The 17,085-nt window shown below is 34.8% G+C and overlaps 1 protein-coding gene across 1 annotated transcript in view; it reads right to left on the bottom strand.

Annotated features, from left to right (window-relative positions):
* Positions 1 to 15,980: 15,980 nt before the first annotated feature.
* Positions 15,981 to 17,085, bottom strand: part of dnt (tyrosine-protein kinase Dnt) — a 35,774-nt gene continuing 34,669 nt past the window's right edge. The window contains exon 4 of the mRNA XM_073968249.1: positions 15,981 to 17,066. Within this exon, the coding sequence (XP_073824350.1) occupies positions 16,955 to 17,066 (112 nt within the window). The 3' untranslated portion in view covers positions 15,981 to 16,954. The remainder of the gene's footprint in view (positions 17,067 to 17,085) is intronic.

Below are 17,085 nucleotides of genomic sequence, written 5' to 3' on the forward strand. Positions count from 1 at the left end.
GTGTGTTGTGAATATGACCGTATTGCACTAAATGTTCGCGCACTCATTGGATCTCAGCAAAAAAGTATATGACTCAAGGTGGAGGCCGTATATAATCCTAATCAGTGCATCTGCAAAATATTATCCACTCGCAAAATCCGTGCTTGGGCAATAGAGACCTCCGTCAATAAATCCATGATCGATCATTATTGGAAGTTTTAAACTATTTTTAGTTATAGAATTGTTAGAAATAGAAACACAAAATTAAATATTTAAATGTAGGTTAGAATAACTGTTGCTATCAATACAACCTTACGACAGCATTTTTTGATCGCTTTCTTACCGAAAATATGTGATTATAATAAAGGTAAAATATATAATAAATCTATATATATAAAAAAGGATGATGTTAGTTACTACGCTTATAACTCAGGAACGGCTGAACAGATTTTGACATTTTGCGCCAATTCGGAATCGTCTCATGACAGAAAAGGATAAAACCTAAAAAAATTGTAAAAAAACGCGAAAAAAAAACATGAAGATATTTTGTAATTTTGTTTGTTTGTGTGTGTGTGTTTTTGTCAATTTCGAACATTGTATATAAAATATTTTTTCCAATTTGTCTAACGATATTGAAATGATTGTTTGTACCAACCAAAAACCAATTTAAAAGAGAAACCCGATTCTTAATAGCGCGTTGAAAATTAATTCGAAAATTGTGCATAGCAATATACAGAATAAAGACGTGCATACATATGTATGTATATGTGATTTTATTTGATTGTGATTTGGAGAAAAATCAGGAATTATTCGTTATTTATTTCAGTGCTATTAATGAATTTGGTGGAAAATCAAGATTTATCCGAGCTCCCTGTCATTCTGAGTGTTTCATTTGGTGGAAAACTTAAGTCTTATTCCCGGTTCATTGCAGTGTGATTTATAAGTTTGGTCAAGGTTTCTTCGTGTTTTATTGTAGTGCGATTTGTAAGTTTGGTCAAGACATTTTCGTGGTTCGTTTCAATTTGAATAAATCATTTGGTGGAAAACTTACATATTCGCGAAAACGACTTATTTGCTGTTTATTTTATTGTGATTGTTTAATTTGCTGAATTAGAATTCCATTTTTGATCGTAAGTAACCACACATATGTTTTATTGTGAGGCTGCTGGATATTTTTGTTCATTTACCAGTGCTAATCACAATGCCGCGAATGAATTAAATAGGGCTGATCAAGAAACGGCACGGGAACAGCGCCGCGCAAGTATGGCAAGGCTTCGTGAATCCCAAACCCAAGACCAAAGACAAGCAAACAATGAAATTACCAACATTGCGATGAGAAATCGTCGAGCTTACCAACCAACACAAGAACGCCAAAATCTTAATCAACGCGCAAGAAAAAATGCTGTTAGTGCGGATTTGAATCGCGTAGCGTTTCATTACGATTGTTCCATAGACTACAGCTCACATCCATCTATTCAAATTGGGCCGATGAATATTGTATGCATCCATTGTGGTGCTTTGAAGTTCTCTGGAGAAACAAATGGATTATGCTGCCTCGGTGGTAAGGTAAAATTACCACAACTGTCCATACCCCAAGAGCCATTATATTCCTTGCTACGTGGTGGAACACCGGAATGGCGTCCTTTTCTTTCCAACACGCAGCAATACAATGCATGTTTCCAAATGACTTCGTTTGGTGCCGAAATCATTGAAGAAAATGGATTCAACCCTACACTTAAGGTATTAGTTTGTTGTTGTTATAATAAGGCATATCATTTTTTGTTTTAAAAGCCATCGTTAGTTCGGTTTTAAAATTTGCAAGAATCCACTATATAAAGCAGAAAAATGTTTGTTTAGTAGTTCGTACCTTATGCACTCAAAAAACACAGAACGAATTTAGCTGAAATTTTAAGAGAATGTTACAGCACACATATATACAGCAGTGAATATCTTTAGAATGGTTACAGATATAGTCTCCAAATTTAGAATGTGTGCTGCAATTTGCGAAATTATATTGAAATCTCTTCTCATCTGGATAAAGCTCCTATCGGCCGAATATATATGACCGATTTTATGTATTTTATGCACCAAATATACTGTTAATGCCCAATTTCAATTAAATTTGGAATAAGTGGCGGAATTTTGTCTATAAATAAATTTGCGAAATTATATTGAAATCTGTTCACATCTGGATATGGCTTCCAAATATATTTTTTTGGGCATATTTTCATGAAATTAGGAATATGGATATAGCTCGACCGATTTTATCCATTTCACCAAATACGCAATGTATCCACAATGTCAATCAAATTTGGAATGTGTGACTGAATGTGGTCCAGAAATAAATTTGCGAGATTATATATAAAGCGGTTCAGATCTGGTTATAGCTCCCGTATATATTTTTGACAGATTTTGCGCATTTGATGCATCAAAAACGCTATGTATGTCCACTTCAAACGAGGACGATGCAACCAACTATCTATATAATTTTGCACCTAATAATAGAAGTAAAAATATAGTTTACTATAAAGTACTTCGCTGATTTAAAAATCTGTTCTGACATCAATAAAGTAACTTCAATTTAGCAAGTATCCAATAACTTTGTCGATTATTAAACTATGGAACATTAAACATACAAATACTGCGAGACGAAGTTCGCCGGGTCCACTAGTATATAATAAAATATTAAAAAATATTAAATATTAAATATTATCACAAAACTAATCCTAGAAAATGGTATTGAAATATACCGCATAGCCAGATTTGGTAACAATGGGAAGTAGCTTCCGAAGGGATATCAGCCGATATGGTTAAGAGGTATGCATCAGCTGGTTAGGAACGCCAGAAACACAAGAAATAAAGAAAAACTAAACTGAACAAAAACTTTATGAATTAACTACCAAAATCCCTCTGAAAAAGTTCGGCATATTTTTATACATACGTATTTCATATTTAATATTTTACTTTGCTAATTAGTGTATTTTATTCTAAAAATTATGTGGTAGTACATTTTAACAAGGCAACCTATTCTGACTACCAGGTATCCGGTTCCCCTGAATATGTGCATTAGGGTTATGATTTTATTACAACCTCATATCCCAGTATCATATTTTGATGAACTTTTACCTAAGATTAGATAAAATCTTAATTATAAAGTGATTCGATAAAAAGCTTTCAAAGTTTTTATTTTTCACAACTTCGGTCAATTTTTTTAAGTCACTGTAAGCAAATAATTCACCGAAAAAAAGCTTCAGGGCCACACGACATAACCAAAATGACATAAGCGTTTGATTCTCACTAATTTTATCATCATATCATTACATAAACATATATAATTTTATATCATATATAGCTTTAGTCAATATATCATTTCAATTGAAAGTGGTTTGTGCATGATCTTTTTCAATAGTTAAATGGAATAAAAGTTATTTTAGTCATTAATATGCAAAAGGTCCCTCATTCGTATTAAAGAAAACATTTTTTTGAGATTTTTTTTTTTCATTTCATAGTATATTTTCACAAATACATATATAATTTGAAAATGGTTTGTGCGGAACCTTTTTTAATAATTTAAATGGAATGAACCTTATTTTAGGCATTAATAGGCAAAAGTTAATTCATTCCCGCTACTGGAAATCATTTTTTAGAAAAAAAGGTTCAAAAATCATAACCCTAATGTATATATTACTGACTTTTATTGCTGACAACAGTCGAACAGATACCAAAGAACAGGATGTGTAAAGCTGGCAACTCGTCCGTATTTTAAATTTAATTTGCAGTTAATAAGCTATGCCAGCCTACAACAATAATCGTAACAATAGTTATGACGATAGAGTGAGTGGTGAAAGAGAAATCGCTCTACAATGGCGACAAACAGCGGAAACGCGACTTTATTTTAGTTTCATAGAATGCAACCCATGGGCGTCGAAATGAGTAAGTGCAAAAATAGGCGAAGGATGACGGCCAATGAATTGAACAAATGGATCACTGCCAGTTGGCAATAACTATAATAATAAAGCTAAAATGGCAACACAAACAACAATATACATATTCTTTAGACATGGTCGATAAAAAAAATTACAAATGGGACTTTGCGCTATATTTTCGGTTGCATAAAAATGTCACATTTTATATATGTTTGGCTTTTGAAAATCCCACATGCCATTTTGCAGTTAAATACTGCATTTAACTGCAAAATGGGATAAGAGGGAAGAAGCGATTCTTTATTAAATAAATTAAATAACTAATAAATGAATATGTGTTTATTAAAATTATTGTGTCGCATTTTGACTCCAAACAGCATCCAAACGTTTATTCTGTTTTCGGCTTAAGTTTCCATTCAGTTCAATGCTGAATATGTTTTTTTAATATTTTGCATTAATAGGTATTTTTTAACTATTTTTAACCATGGAGTGGAACCGAAGACCGGAACCTCTGTACGTTTTCTCGGTCCCTAAAGAAGATCGGTTACTGTGTGTTTTAAACAACTAAATGCTAACTAGAAACAAATTACCGTCAACGCCCTTAAGGGTAGTCAAATTGTAATTAATTCTAAAACATCCACTACATTACAGCGATTAACTACGATTGCTACTACTGTCAATACGACTCAGTGCTCAGGGTTTAGAAGTAAATATCAAATACATACGACAAAAACTACAGACAATTACCACTGCATACTCGGACACCGCAAAGGCGAAATAAAGAATTGGCATTTCTAGACCTTCTTTTCAACAAAATTCATAAAAATGGACTAAACCTCTTTCGTCAAACAAAACGTAGTCTGGAGCACTACTCTAGTTTAAGGGTATATCCACTAGGACATGCATGACTCTATCTATACTAGAGTAAGATCCGAAGTGTAAACATATTACACCGTCCGACAGTCAAAATTACACATGAACATCAACCGGACTATATGCGTCTGAAACTATAGGAAAAATGGAGTCAAATGGCACTTAATTTTCGATGTCCTTGTTATCCTTAAATGTAATAAATGAAAATTATTATATAAAACAAAAATTTACCTCTTTAATATGACACCAACACCAGCATCGTGTGATGAGTAAAAGTAATATAATATATTTTTTTGAAAAATTTTGTCCTTTAAAGAGTCAACAGGTTGAGAAAACGAAAAATCTTAAGCGTCATTCTACTTCACTTTTCCTATAGTTTCAGGCGTATATACTCGTATTCCAGATCATGTGTAACGCATTTTTTTTTTTTTAATTTGTTGGACGGTGTTATAATTCAAGAAAAACATATAAAAACACATTCGGCTATACAACATGATGTAAGCGCCTTTTGCGAAATTGTTAGAAATTCATTGGATTGCAATTCTTTAAAGAAATTTAAAAAAAAAATAAATGAAACTATCCTACGATAGTATAGGAAAGGTGAAAATACCCTTCCATTTCCGCCCCTGTGATTGAGCTTTGTATGGAATTGTACTACTGCCTAATAATTCGTACTTACATATGGATAAGTTTTTATTACAAAACCACATTTTACTTTTTAAATTCCATTTTTAATGATGCTTAAAATCTACACTTTTTCAACATCGTTGAACAATAAACAAATTTACTGTACAAGTGGAAAATAAATTAAAGATTTAAAACTTCTGAACCGCTGGATTGTCTGTGCTTGACTGTTGAGTTTTTACATACATACATAGTTTTTGCAAACATATCGCTCATTTACTCAAAGAGTGACACATCTCGAAAAATCCAATTTTGAGTAAAATGCGTTTTAAGTTGGCGATTGAAATTTGACTTCCAACTTAAAAAGATTATTGCACAAAAACTGACATAATTACTTGAACCATATTATGTAAACAGCTTGCCAGACATCAGGGCTAAATTTCTGTGCATGATTTAAAGTGTTTTAGTGCTTCATAAACTCAAAAAATATTTTTGTTGAATTATTCCAAACTTGTAGTAAATGAGCTATAGCTCATTGAACTTTAGAGATATCAACATGAAAATTTGACACAAGATAAAATAGAAGTCGTAGAAAAAATAGAAAATGCTAACAGAGAAAACGCATTTTTTTAAGTTATGCCGTTCTTTGAATAAATGAGCGATATGTTTTAATAACATTTCCGACATTAAATAAAACACCCATACATAAATAATTGTTTATTATAACATTATTATTATTATTAAATTAATTCAAATGATATTGTATGTAGGTGTTACTGGAAATTATTGTTCTGATTCAAATTTGACAAATACAAGTTGGACACTTATCCTGTGTCGAAAAAAACGATGGGTGCTAAGGAACCATTTTCTGCGAATCTTTACTTAGACTGTCCAGACTTTTGACCACAAAAGTGCAGTTTATGAACGTGGCAAGGTTAGGTTGAAAAGAGGGGCGAATAATCGCCACATATCCTGGTGGACATACACATAAGCCATGAAGTAGGCCTGTTGTGCGCTCTAGTCTAAGTTTTTTGAAGAAGGGGACTCTACTATAAATTAATTAAGGAACTCTGTTCCCTTAACAAAATCCCGTAATTGTTTTAGGTCGTCTACAATTACCTGATTAATATCTGGTATTGTGTCGTTCCCTAAAAACTGGGATCTGATGTTTGCGAAAGCGGGGCATTTGCAGAGAAAATGCTCCAATGTTTTATCATCCTCTCCGCATGCCCTGCATACGCTGTTGTCTGCACAATTAATTTTTTGCAGGTGACCTGTAAGAACACCTGTAAGTCTAATCAACTCTACTTTACCTAGCAGTAATAGGTTTTTAGTTTTTTCCTCATTTGGGTCTCCCCATAGGATTTTTGTGGTTTTCCCTAATTCCTCTCTATTCCATAGGGATAAGTGGGCATTTTTTGCCCAATATTTTAACTCTAGCCGAGACGCGTTTAGTGGCTTTGCGTTCGCTAAGTTTGCGGTTGCTAATTCCCTTCCCTTTTTTGCCAGAGAATTTGCTATCTCATTAACTCTATTCCCCGCATGTCCCGGTACCCATATTATACGCATTTATACAATCCAAGACTGTTTGTGATTTTACTGTCTTGGATGTTATTGCTTTGATTGCAGTTTTACTGTCCGTAAGGACGTTTACAGTAGTTGGCCTCGTGTTGGCATTAAGCCAGTTCAGACACTCTGTGATCGCTCGGATCTCCGCTTGATGGACCGTATTGTGATCCGGCAAACGAAGAGATATTTCGGTCTCTGGTTCTTCAATAAAGAGACCCTGTCCCGTTCTCCCACCTAGCATTGAGCCGTCTGTATAACAACAGTTTCCAGTCGGCATTTGTGCTAGATTTCCGCCGATCCACGAGTCTCTGTCTGGAATTAATGCCTCGCATGAGGCATCTACAAATGTTTCAGGTATACGGTCCGATACAATGTTATCCATTGACTCTCCCGTTGTTACCTGTAGAATGTTTTGATGGTATGTTACGTGGTCCTTACTGATCCACTCGTCCATCGCTTTAAGTAGAATAGCTGCGACAGCCGCTTCATACCTTATCTAGATTTCTATTGGATGTATATATAGAATAGTTTCTAATGCCCTCGTTGATGTTGTCCTCATTGCGCCGCTTACACTTAGACAGCACATTCGTTGGACTTTCTGTAGTATTTTAATATTACACCTTTATCCATAGCCGTCGACCAGATTACTGAAGCGTATGTTAGAATAGGTCTAACTACGCTTTTGTATAGCCAGTGTGTCATCTTAGGATTAAGACCCCAGAATTACTCCCAGATATTTGACTTTGTTGGAAATATTGATCGTCTTGTTTAGGAAAACTGGTTCTTCAAAGTGTCCCAGTTTTGTTTTCCTAGTAAACAGACATATTTCCGTTTTTTCCTGGTTTACATTAAGACCTCTTGGTCTAGCCCAGTTGTACGCTAGTTTTAGGGCTGATTCATCTCTTCTGCATAGCAAGTTTGGATTCTTACCCCTCAGAAGTATTATAACGTCGTCTGCATAACAGACTGGGTCAAATTCCTCATCGGTTAAAGTCCTTAATAGGCTATTTATGGTAGTGACCCATAGGAGTGGGGATAAACCCCCCCCCCCCTGTGGCGTACCCTGACCAACTTTGTCCTTTATTTTTACGTCAAGTAGCCCGCAGCTTATCCATCTATTCCTTAGCATGTGGCTTATCCAGTCCCTAAGGGCCCGATTCACCTGAAACTTATCTAAGGATTGGATAAGGGTTTCGGTGCTGACGTTGTTGAAAGCACCCTCGATATCAATGCATACCGCTAGTGTATACATCATCCTGTCGAAGGTTCTCTCGATGTGGTGTACAACCTCATGTAATGCGGTTTCCACTGATCTACCTTTAACGTATGCATGTTGTTTGTATTTAAGCGTATCGTTTGGAATCTTGCTCTTAATCATGGTGTCGACTATTCGTTCCATGGTTTTAAGCAGGAAGGATGTTAGGCTTATCGGACGATAAGACTTAGGAATTGCGTAACTTGCCTTCCCAGGTTTGGGGATAAATGCTGCTTTGAAGGGTTTAAAGCTCAATGGCGACGTAACCGTCTTCAGTAAGTGCACTGGAAAGGCATCAATTACTCAATATAACACTCTTTTTTAATCTATAAACCAGTAAGTAAAGGATCAAGTCGGGCGGGACCGACTATATGATACCCTACACCACCACGATTTCAATATAGTTTGGAGAAATTTTTTCCATACCAAATTGCGTCACATTTTCTATATTTAATCGAAATTGAACAGAATTTGCGAGTTTGGTGCACCAATTAGAAAATAGATTTGCCAAATTGTATTGAGATCGGTTTGGTTAGTATATAGATCTCATTTATTTTATATATGTATGTACCTGCTCTGTTCCAGAACCTGCAAGAAGCTACTATTTTTACTATGATAATATTTTTTCCTTTATGTTATCGGAAAAAATAGTAAAAATTAGTAGATTCTTGCAATTCTGGAACAGACCAACAATTTCAATGACATTTGGAATGAGTGACAGAATTTGGTCTGGAAATAAATTTCCCAAATTATATTGAAATTGGAATCGGTTAAGATTTGGATATAGCTCCCATATATATTTTCAGCCGATTTCATGTATTTGATGTACCAAATACGAGATGTTGTACGTCCAATTTCAATGGAATGTGTAACGGAATTTGGTCTAGAAATATATTTTCCAAATTATATTGAAATCCGTTCAAATTTGGATATAGCTTCCATATTTATTTAGATGGAGTGTATAATTATTCTATGTCGATATAGCGATGCCAGTCTGTTAAAATTAAGATACAGGAGCTTTTGTTTCTCATCAGTGGGAAGTTTCCATCCACTCTGTCTGAATTAATGCAAGTGGCCTTAGTCAAGCTCTCAAAGTGGGCGCATCGTAACGGTCTAGGCGTAAATCCGGCATGTCCTATTCACCAGAAAGAGGAAAATAGCCAACTCCCTCTACCTGTTTTGGACGGAGTGCAATTAAGCCTCTCTCTGGAGGCCAAGTACCTAGGAATTATTCTGGACCAACAGTTGCGATGGTAAAGAAATACAGAGGAACGAGCTAAGAAAGGCTTAATTGCTTTGTAATCCTGCAAGAACTCGATCGGCAAAAGCTGGGGACTCACACCACATATTATATACTGGCTTGGCTGTATGCTACCGTGGTTTGTCCCACCTTAACATATGGATGCCTGGTCTGTCTGGTGGAAAGCGCTCGAAAATACGAAATACGTAACTTAGGTGGGAAGTGTGTAGCGGATGACTTCTCTTCTAATCACCGGAGCTGTAAGAAGTACACCACAAGCGGTCCTTAACGCGATCCTAAACCTTTAACCTCTGGATGTGGTGGTTGAATTGCAGGCCTCCCGGAGTGCTATGAGATTCAGGCATGGCGATCTTCACAAGAAGGACACTCAAACATCTTACAAGCGGCCGGTCAACAGGTCGGTTCTAAAGTTAGCGACCAGATTACGCCAGTGTTAGACTTTAATACGGCGGAAATCTACCTACCAGAGAGAGGTGAATGGACGCATGGTGAACCCTTTTCGGATAGATTGGTCATCTATACTGATGACTCAAAACCGGAGGAGGGCACCGGATCAGGAATATACTGTGAGGAGCTTGGTATTCGATTTTCATATAAATTGAATAACAACTGTAGTGTTTTTCAAGCGGAAATCTTTGCAATAGTGATGGACCTTGAAATGATCGGCAGCCGTTTAGTTTGTACTGATAGGCAAGTAGTCCTGTTTTTTGACAGCCAGGCTGCGCTAAAAGCTCCTAAATCCTGCACAAAAAATCAGAATGAGTGCACCCCGATTCATATTAGGTCAATGATATGGGACCTACAGTTTATCGCCGAGTCCGAACGGCGTGTCTAAGACACCACTTTTGTAGAGAAGTTTTACATGGCTGAAATACTCAGGAAATGTCGCCAACATTACTGAGGGGTATTTTGCCACCGTTGAAAAGTGTTTTGATGTTGCCTGGCCGGGGAATCGAACCCACGACCTTATGTGTGCAAGGCGGCACCTGTTTTCTTTAGGATATAAAATATTCCTGCAGATAATTATCACATCTTCATATAGAACCTATAGAACGGTACCACTCGAACTTGGGAATTTTGAAGGTTTAAGCCACATTATCCAATCGAAATAGCTGGAATTTGGTATTTATATATACAGCTGTTCCTATTACTCCTATGATATTATTACTCCTATGATATTAGCTGAAAAAACACGGATATTATAGCTCGAAAAAACGGTATTCTCGAAATTTGTTGGACGGGATTTCCCGGGATACGCCCTATAAATCTCGAGTTTTAAGGATAAGGAAACATTTTTTGAAAATCGAAGTACATAGCTCTATTTCATATCCCTAATAAACAAAATTAAATGCATCAAAATTATATTCCATAATACACATAACAGTAAATTCTATGAAAATTAAAAAAAAACCAGTAAGGAAAGGATCAAAGTCGGGCGGGGCCGACTATATAATACCCTACACCACTGTGAATATGTAAAATATAAATCGGAGCTATATCCAGATCTTAACCGATTTTGATTTAATTTGGCACATTTATTTCCAGACCGAATTCACTCACACATTCCAAATATCATTGAAATCGGACTTATATATCGTGTTTGGAGCTGAAAATACACGAAATCGGCCGAAAATATATATGGGTGCTATATCCAAATCTGAACCGATTTCGATATAATTTGGCACATTTATTTCTATACTGAATTCGGTCACACATTCCAAATTTCATCAAAATCGGACGTATATAGCGTGTTTGGTGCAGCAAATACGTGAAATCGGGCGAACATATATATGGGAGCTATATCCAAATCTGAACCGATTTCGATATAATTTGGCTCAATTTAAGTGGCGAAATTTCGTGGCCACTGGGAACCACATATGTACAATTTCAGCTAGTTCAAGCAAAAAATGTGGCTAAGATCCCTAAAATACCTTAAATCGGGAGGTATCGTTATATGGGGACTATACCGAACCGTGGACCTATCTTGACAATTTTTAGTGGAGCAATTTCGCGGCCATTGAGAACCTCAAATGTAAAATTTCAGCTAGTTTGGGCAAAAAATGTGGCTAAGATCCATAAAATACTTTAAATCGGGAGGTATCGTTATATGGGGACTATACCGAACCGTGGACCTATCTTGACAATTTTTAGTGGAGCAATTTCGCGGCCATTGGGAACCACAAATGTAAAATTTCAGCTGGTTTGGGCAACAAATGCGGCTAAGATCCTTAAAATACCTTAAATCGGGAGGTACCGTTATATGGAGGTATACCAAAACTTGGACCGATATAGCCCATCTTCCAACTTGATCTTCCGACGACTAAAAAAATGTATTCCCCAATTTTCAGCGAAATCGGTCAACAAATGCGACCTGTATGTTGCGAACGGACGGACATGCATAAATCGACTCAGAAAGTGATTCTATGTATATCCCTAGAAGGAACTATGGGTCTATCTCGCTTCCTTTTGTATGTTACATACAAATGCACTAACACATAATACCCCTTACCACATAGTGGTGTAGGGTATAAAAACAAAAGAGAACAAATGAATATTAGAGTGACCAAAAAAAAAAAAAATAAAATAAATTTTGTTTGGATTTCCTACCCCATAGTTTTTCTATTTGATCCGAAAACATTATATATGAAATTGTATGGCGATCGGGTGCCACCGTGGTGCAATGGTATGCATACCCGCCTTGCAAACAGAATCCGGATGCGGACAAAAATTGTATGGAATTTGCGCAAATTAACGATGTTTTAAAGGTTTTAGCCTCCAAATTAAATGTCAAAAAATATATACAAAATTGATTGATTTTTTTTAACTCTATTTCCGTTTAAGAAATCTAATGATTTATCCCAACAACCCGATAGTTTTCCTCAATGGGAAAACTTCTATGTGAATGTAGATAAAGCAAAATCAGCCCATTTTCTAGAAAGATTGAAGAAAAATAAAAAGGTCCTCCTATAGATTTTTTCAAATACTTTCAACTCTAGAATGCATGTGAAAACTATTTTTTCAAACGAAAATTTAATTATGGTTACCCAAATACATGCTTATTTTGGCTATAACATCCAATCTATTATCGCGATCATTATAATTTTGATCTCATTTGATTCCCCATGAAGTTTGATGTAAAACTATTCTTTTTGCAATTTTTGATGGGTATTTAAAAAAGTGGGATTACATTTCAAATGTTGTAATTTTTTTATACATTTCGCGAATACTGAGTAACATTTTACTAATATTATGCAATCTACTCACCGACGCACGATGGTTCAGAAATTGGTTTTCCTGGGCAAAAATCAAAAGTTAGTTTTGTCAAAGATATTTAATTTCTATATGGAATTCGATAGTAAACATATTAAAACTAAGGAAACCAACAAATTAGTTCAAAATATTGGAAGGTATAGGCGTGGGGTGCCCCTAAAGACGAACATTTTTCCCATTTCTGGGAAATATGCAATTTTTGCAAATTTCTTGATAAAAAAGTACATATTTCTCGGAAACTATAACAGATATTGTGTTCATTATTTTTTGTAAGGTACGTAGGTAGGATTGTGGCCTTTGAAACCCCTTTTAATAAATTACCGTAGCGCTTATGAAATTGCAAATTTAGTGGACTAGATTTTTTGTGGATCAAAGATGTCCGAGAGTCTCCTCTTTCAGTCCATATATAATTTTGTACACGTCCTGTTCCGCCCGTTTAAAAATTTTTTAAATTTATTGAAATTATATGGGTAAAAATGTGTGTTTTTCAATACGAATTACAATTTTTTTACACAAATGGACATTTTTTATGAATATGAGTTTTTATACCAGTTATATAAGTTTTGTGAAAACCGAACGAGTATTTTTTTAATTTTTGAAAAAATTAAATTTTTTGTAAATTTTTTATTAAAAAATTTGTGAAAAAAATTTCATCGAATTTTTTTTAAGTTTTTTTTGTTGTTTTTATAGTTTAATTATTGGCGTTTGACCATCTTTAATATATAGGAAGATATAAAAAACGCAAATATACCGATTTTTTTATGAAAAATAGCAAAAAGCTCAAAAGTTAAAATTTTACCTTGAGTTTCTTTCTCTGCAACTCCAGACCGAATTTAACCGCTTATAATTTATATGAAAGCTGATTGTGTTATCTGTTTAACAAAAAAATAATTATGAAAATATCTATATCCCTTCAAAAGTTACAACATTTTGAACAGGAAAAAACGATTCTGAACCGCTGTACGACGTTCCTTCGTGATAACTTTTTAGTGACGATTGTGTTCATTAAAATAGTAAGCGTTTTTATAATAATTTTTTCCTAAAAGCAGAAGTAAAACCGCGATAACTTTTGTCCGCAACAACCAAAAATTGGCTTGCTAGCGGATTTTTTAAACGTATGTATCAAAATATTTGATGTAGCGCGAAAAAATATATGTACATATATTTTTTTAAATGGACTGTAATTAACAACATTTCCATTAAATTCTTGATCAGCATAAAATTCAAAGTCGAAATAGCCGTGTCGTCATTGTGGAGTCAATGTCCCACCAAAATAACTCGAATTTTGTAGTTAGTCTTCGTTGGGGGAATAAACTTTTAGACCTGAAATTTGTCGGTATAAGTCTACGTCTTCATGTAGCCCCATAGAACGGTACTCTCGATTTTCGGTATTTGGAAGTTTGTGGCCTCAATATCCAACCGTAATATTTGAAATTTGATATTTGGTCTTCGTTGGGGGTGTCAAATTTTCCACCTATAACTTGTTGGTGTAGGTGCACGTCTTCATATAGGCCCACAGACCAGAACCTTCCAATTTTCGGTATTTTCAAGATTTTAGCCGATATAGTTGAAAATTGGTATTTAGTGTTTGCTGGGGGTATAAAACATTCCACCTGAAAATTATCGGTATAGGTCCACGTCTTCATATAGCCCCCATAGAATGGTACATCCCGATTTAAGATATTTTGAGATTGTGGCCTCATTATCCTACCGAAATTACTGAAATTTGGTATTTAGTCTTCGTTGGGGGAATAAACATTTAGACCTGAAAATTGTCGGTATAAGTTCACGTCTTCATATAGCCCACATAGAACGGTACCTCCCGATTTTCCCGAGGTGCTGGCCTCAATATCCTATCGAAATGGCTGAAATTTGGTATTTAGTCTTTATTGGGGTATACCACTTTCAACCTGAAATTTGTCGGTATAGGTCCACGTTTTTATATAGCCCCCATAGAACGGTATCTCCCGATTTTCGGTATTTTTAAGTTTGCGGCCTCAATCTCCAATCGAAATGGTTGAAATTTGGTATTTACTATTCGTTGGGGGTATAAAACTTGCCACCTGAAATTTGTAAATATAGGGTTCATATAGCGCCATAGAACCGCACTCACAGTGGATAGAAAACTTCAACATTTTGATATAGCCCCCATGGAACTTTATCTCCCAATTTTGGAATTTTTGAAGGTTTTAGTCGTATTGTGCAACAGAAATATCTGAAAATTTTTTATTTAGTCTTCGTTTGGGTTGCAGGCATTCCTGATGAGCATCTGCGTTATACACAAGTCCAAGTTTTGTTATCAACCATAGAACGGTGCCTCCTGATTTTGGGAATTTTGAAGGTTTAATCCTTCCAAACAAAGTATCTGAAATTAGGTATATAGTATTTGTTGGGGAGAATTTTCGGTACAGGTTCGTCAGAAGACGTCTCTAAACCATTGACTGTAGGTCTATATTTTGGTATAGCCCCCATAAACAATTACTTCCGATTTTAGGTATTTTTAAGGTTTTATCCATATTTTGCAACTAAATTGGTTTAAAATTGTTAATTTATATTCCCGGGTGGTAGAAAATATCTTGCAGAAAACATGTAGTACAGGTCCATGATTTGGTATAGCTCCCATATAAGGGTACCACTCGATGTATTTTTTTTTTTTTTTTGAGATTTTAGTCACATTTTCCTACCGAATTGTTTATTAGAATTTTGAGTTCATTGAAGCAAGAAAACTTCCCTAGAAACCTATCTCTGCAGGTCTAGGTTCTAGTATAGCCCACATAAAACGGTAACATCTCATTTTATGCATTTCGAGAGGTTTTCCACATTTTGGAATTTCAAAGGGTGGAAAATCTCATTGATATAATTATAAAATTTCGATACGGCCGAAAATATTCCTATTCCAATCCCAAAAATGCTAACCATTCAAAGTTCGCAACCTCAACAAGTTAATTGCAATCGATTTTTTTCTTCGCAATTTTTTTACCATCATGTTTTATTTAAACCACCACTTATCAATGCAACAACATTAATTATGACTTCAATAACGACCGAAGAGGAAAATTATCCTAATGGACGAGTGGTAAATAACGGTGGCCGAGTAGCAGTAGGTATATCCATCCAGCGTAGTTACGACCAATCGACCTATTCGATGGCACATCAATATTGATGCTATGACTGATTTTCAACGTAAAATGAGAAATGAAATAAAACCACAAAAATATGCAATGTATTTTTCTGTTCAATTTATAATTATCATTTATTTACTTCACACAAAATTATGTGAATATTTAATTCGTACTCCATCAGAAGCGTTATAATACATGTATAATATACAATACAATCATTTTTCATTTATATACTCGTATATAAAAAAGTCCTTATAACTATAAACATCATTCCTATAATTTATTAATAAAACCTCACACGTCTGTGACTCGTGTGAGCTGGAGATGAGGGCGAGTAAGTGCGGCAGTGTCGTTGGTTTAACATTAGCATACAAAAATATGCACTCTATTTAATAATTATCACTATTATTCGAAATATAAATCGTATCGCAAAAAAGATTATCAGTCACAATTACTCTGCCCTCCCTCGCACCATTATATACGACCATACCTATCTATAGCTACGAAAGATTGTTTAAAAATAAAACGGATTTAACTCTATATCTTTAAAATAAAATGAAAAAGTTTACAAATGAAAGAAAAAATGTGTAAAAAATAATACAATTATGCTACGAATAAATTCAATTTTTACAGGAAATTAATGTAATTGGCATTACATGATTTTGATTCAGTTCGCTTGTTGTAATGACTTAATGAACGTTTTTTTAACCTGAATGCGAGTGTATGGATGTATGAATATGCACATGAGTGGATATATATTTACAAAGGGAAAAAGTGGCCAATCAATCAATTAATCGATTCGATTAAATATACAAATTGAAATTGACTTAAAATATAATATGGGTGGTTTTACTGCACAACTTATACTACACTTTTGGTAATGAGACGTGAATTTTAAACCTATTCATAAACAACAACAATATATTATCTATTGTAAAAAACCCCTAACTTATATTAATATGTTTGTGTTTTATTTTCCATTCTAATTACATAACGCAGAAAGAGAACAATTTTAGATTTGGAAAGTAAAGTAGATCCTAAGGGTGAAACTGCCTAAACTTCCGATAAGGACGCACCACTACACGTAACGTGTAATTTGAGCATAGAATTCAGATAGACAGGCGTGTAACTGAATGAATGATGGTCGCTCAGCAGGCAAAAGTGCCCAACAATATGCCATTATTGTAAATCTGAAATTATATAAAAAAG

Source organism: Musca autumnalis, unplaced genomic scaffold (assembly GCF_047663935.1).
Source record: "Musca autumnalis isolate F117 unplaced genomic scaffold, ASM4766393v1 scaffold_2, whole genome shotgun sequence".
Taxonomy (NCBI): Eukaryota; Metazoa; Arthropoda; class Insecta; order Diptera; family Muscidae; genus Musca; species Musca autumnalis.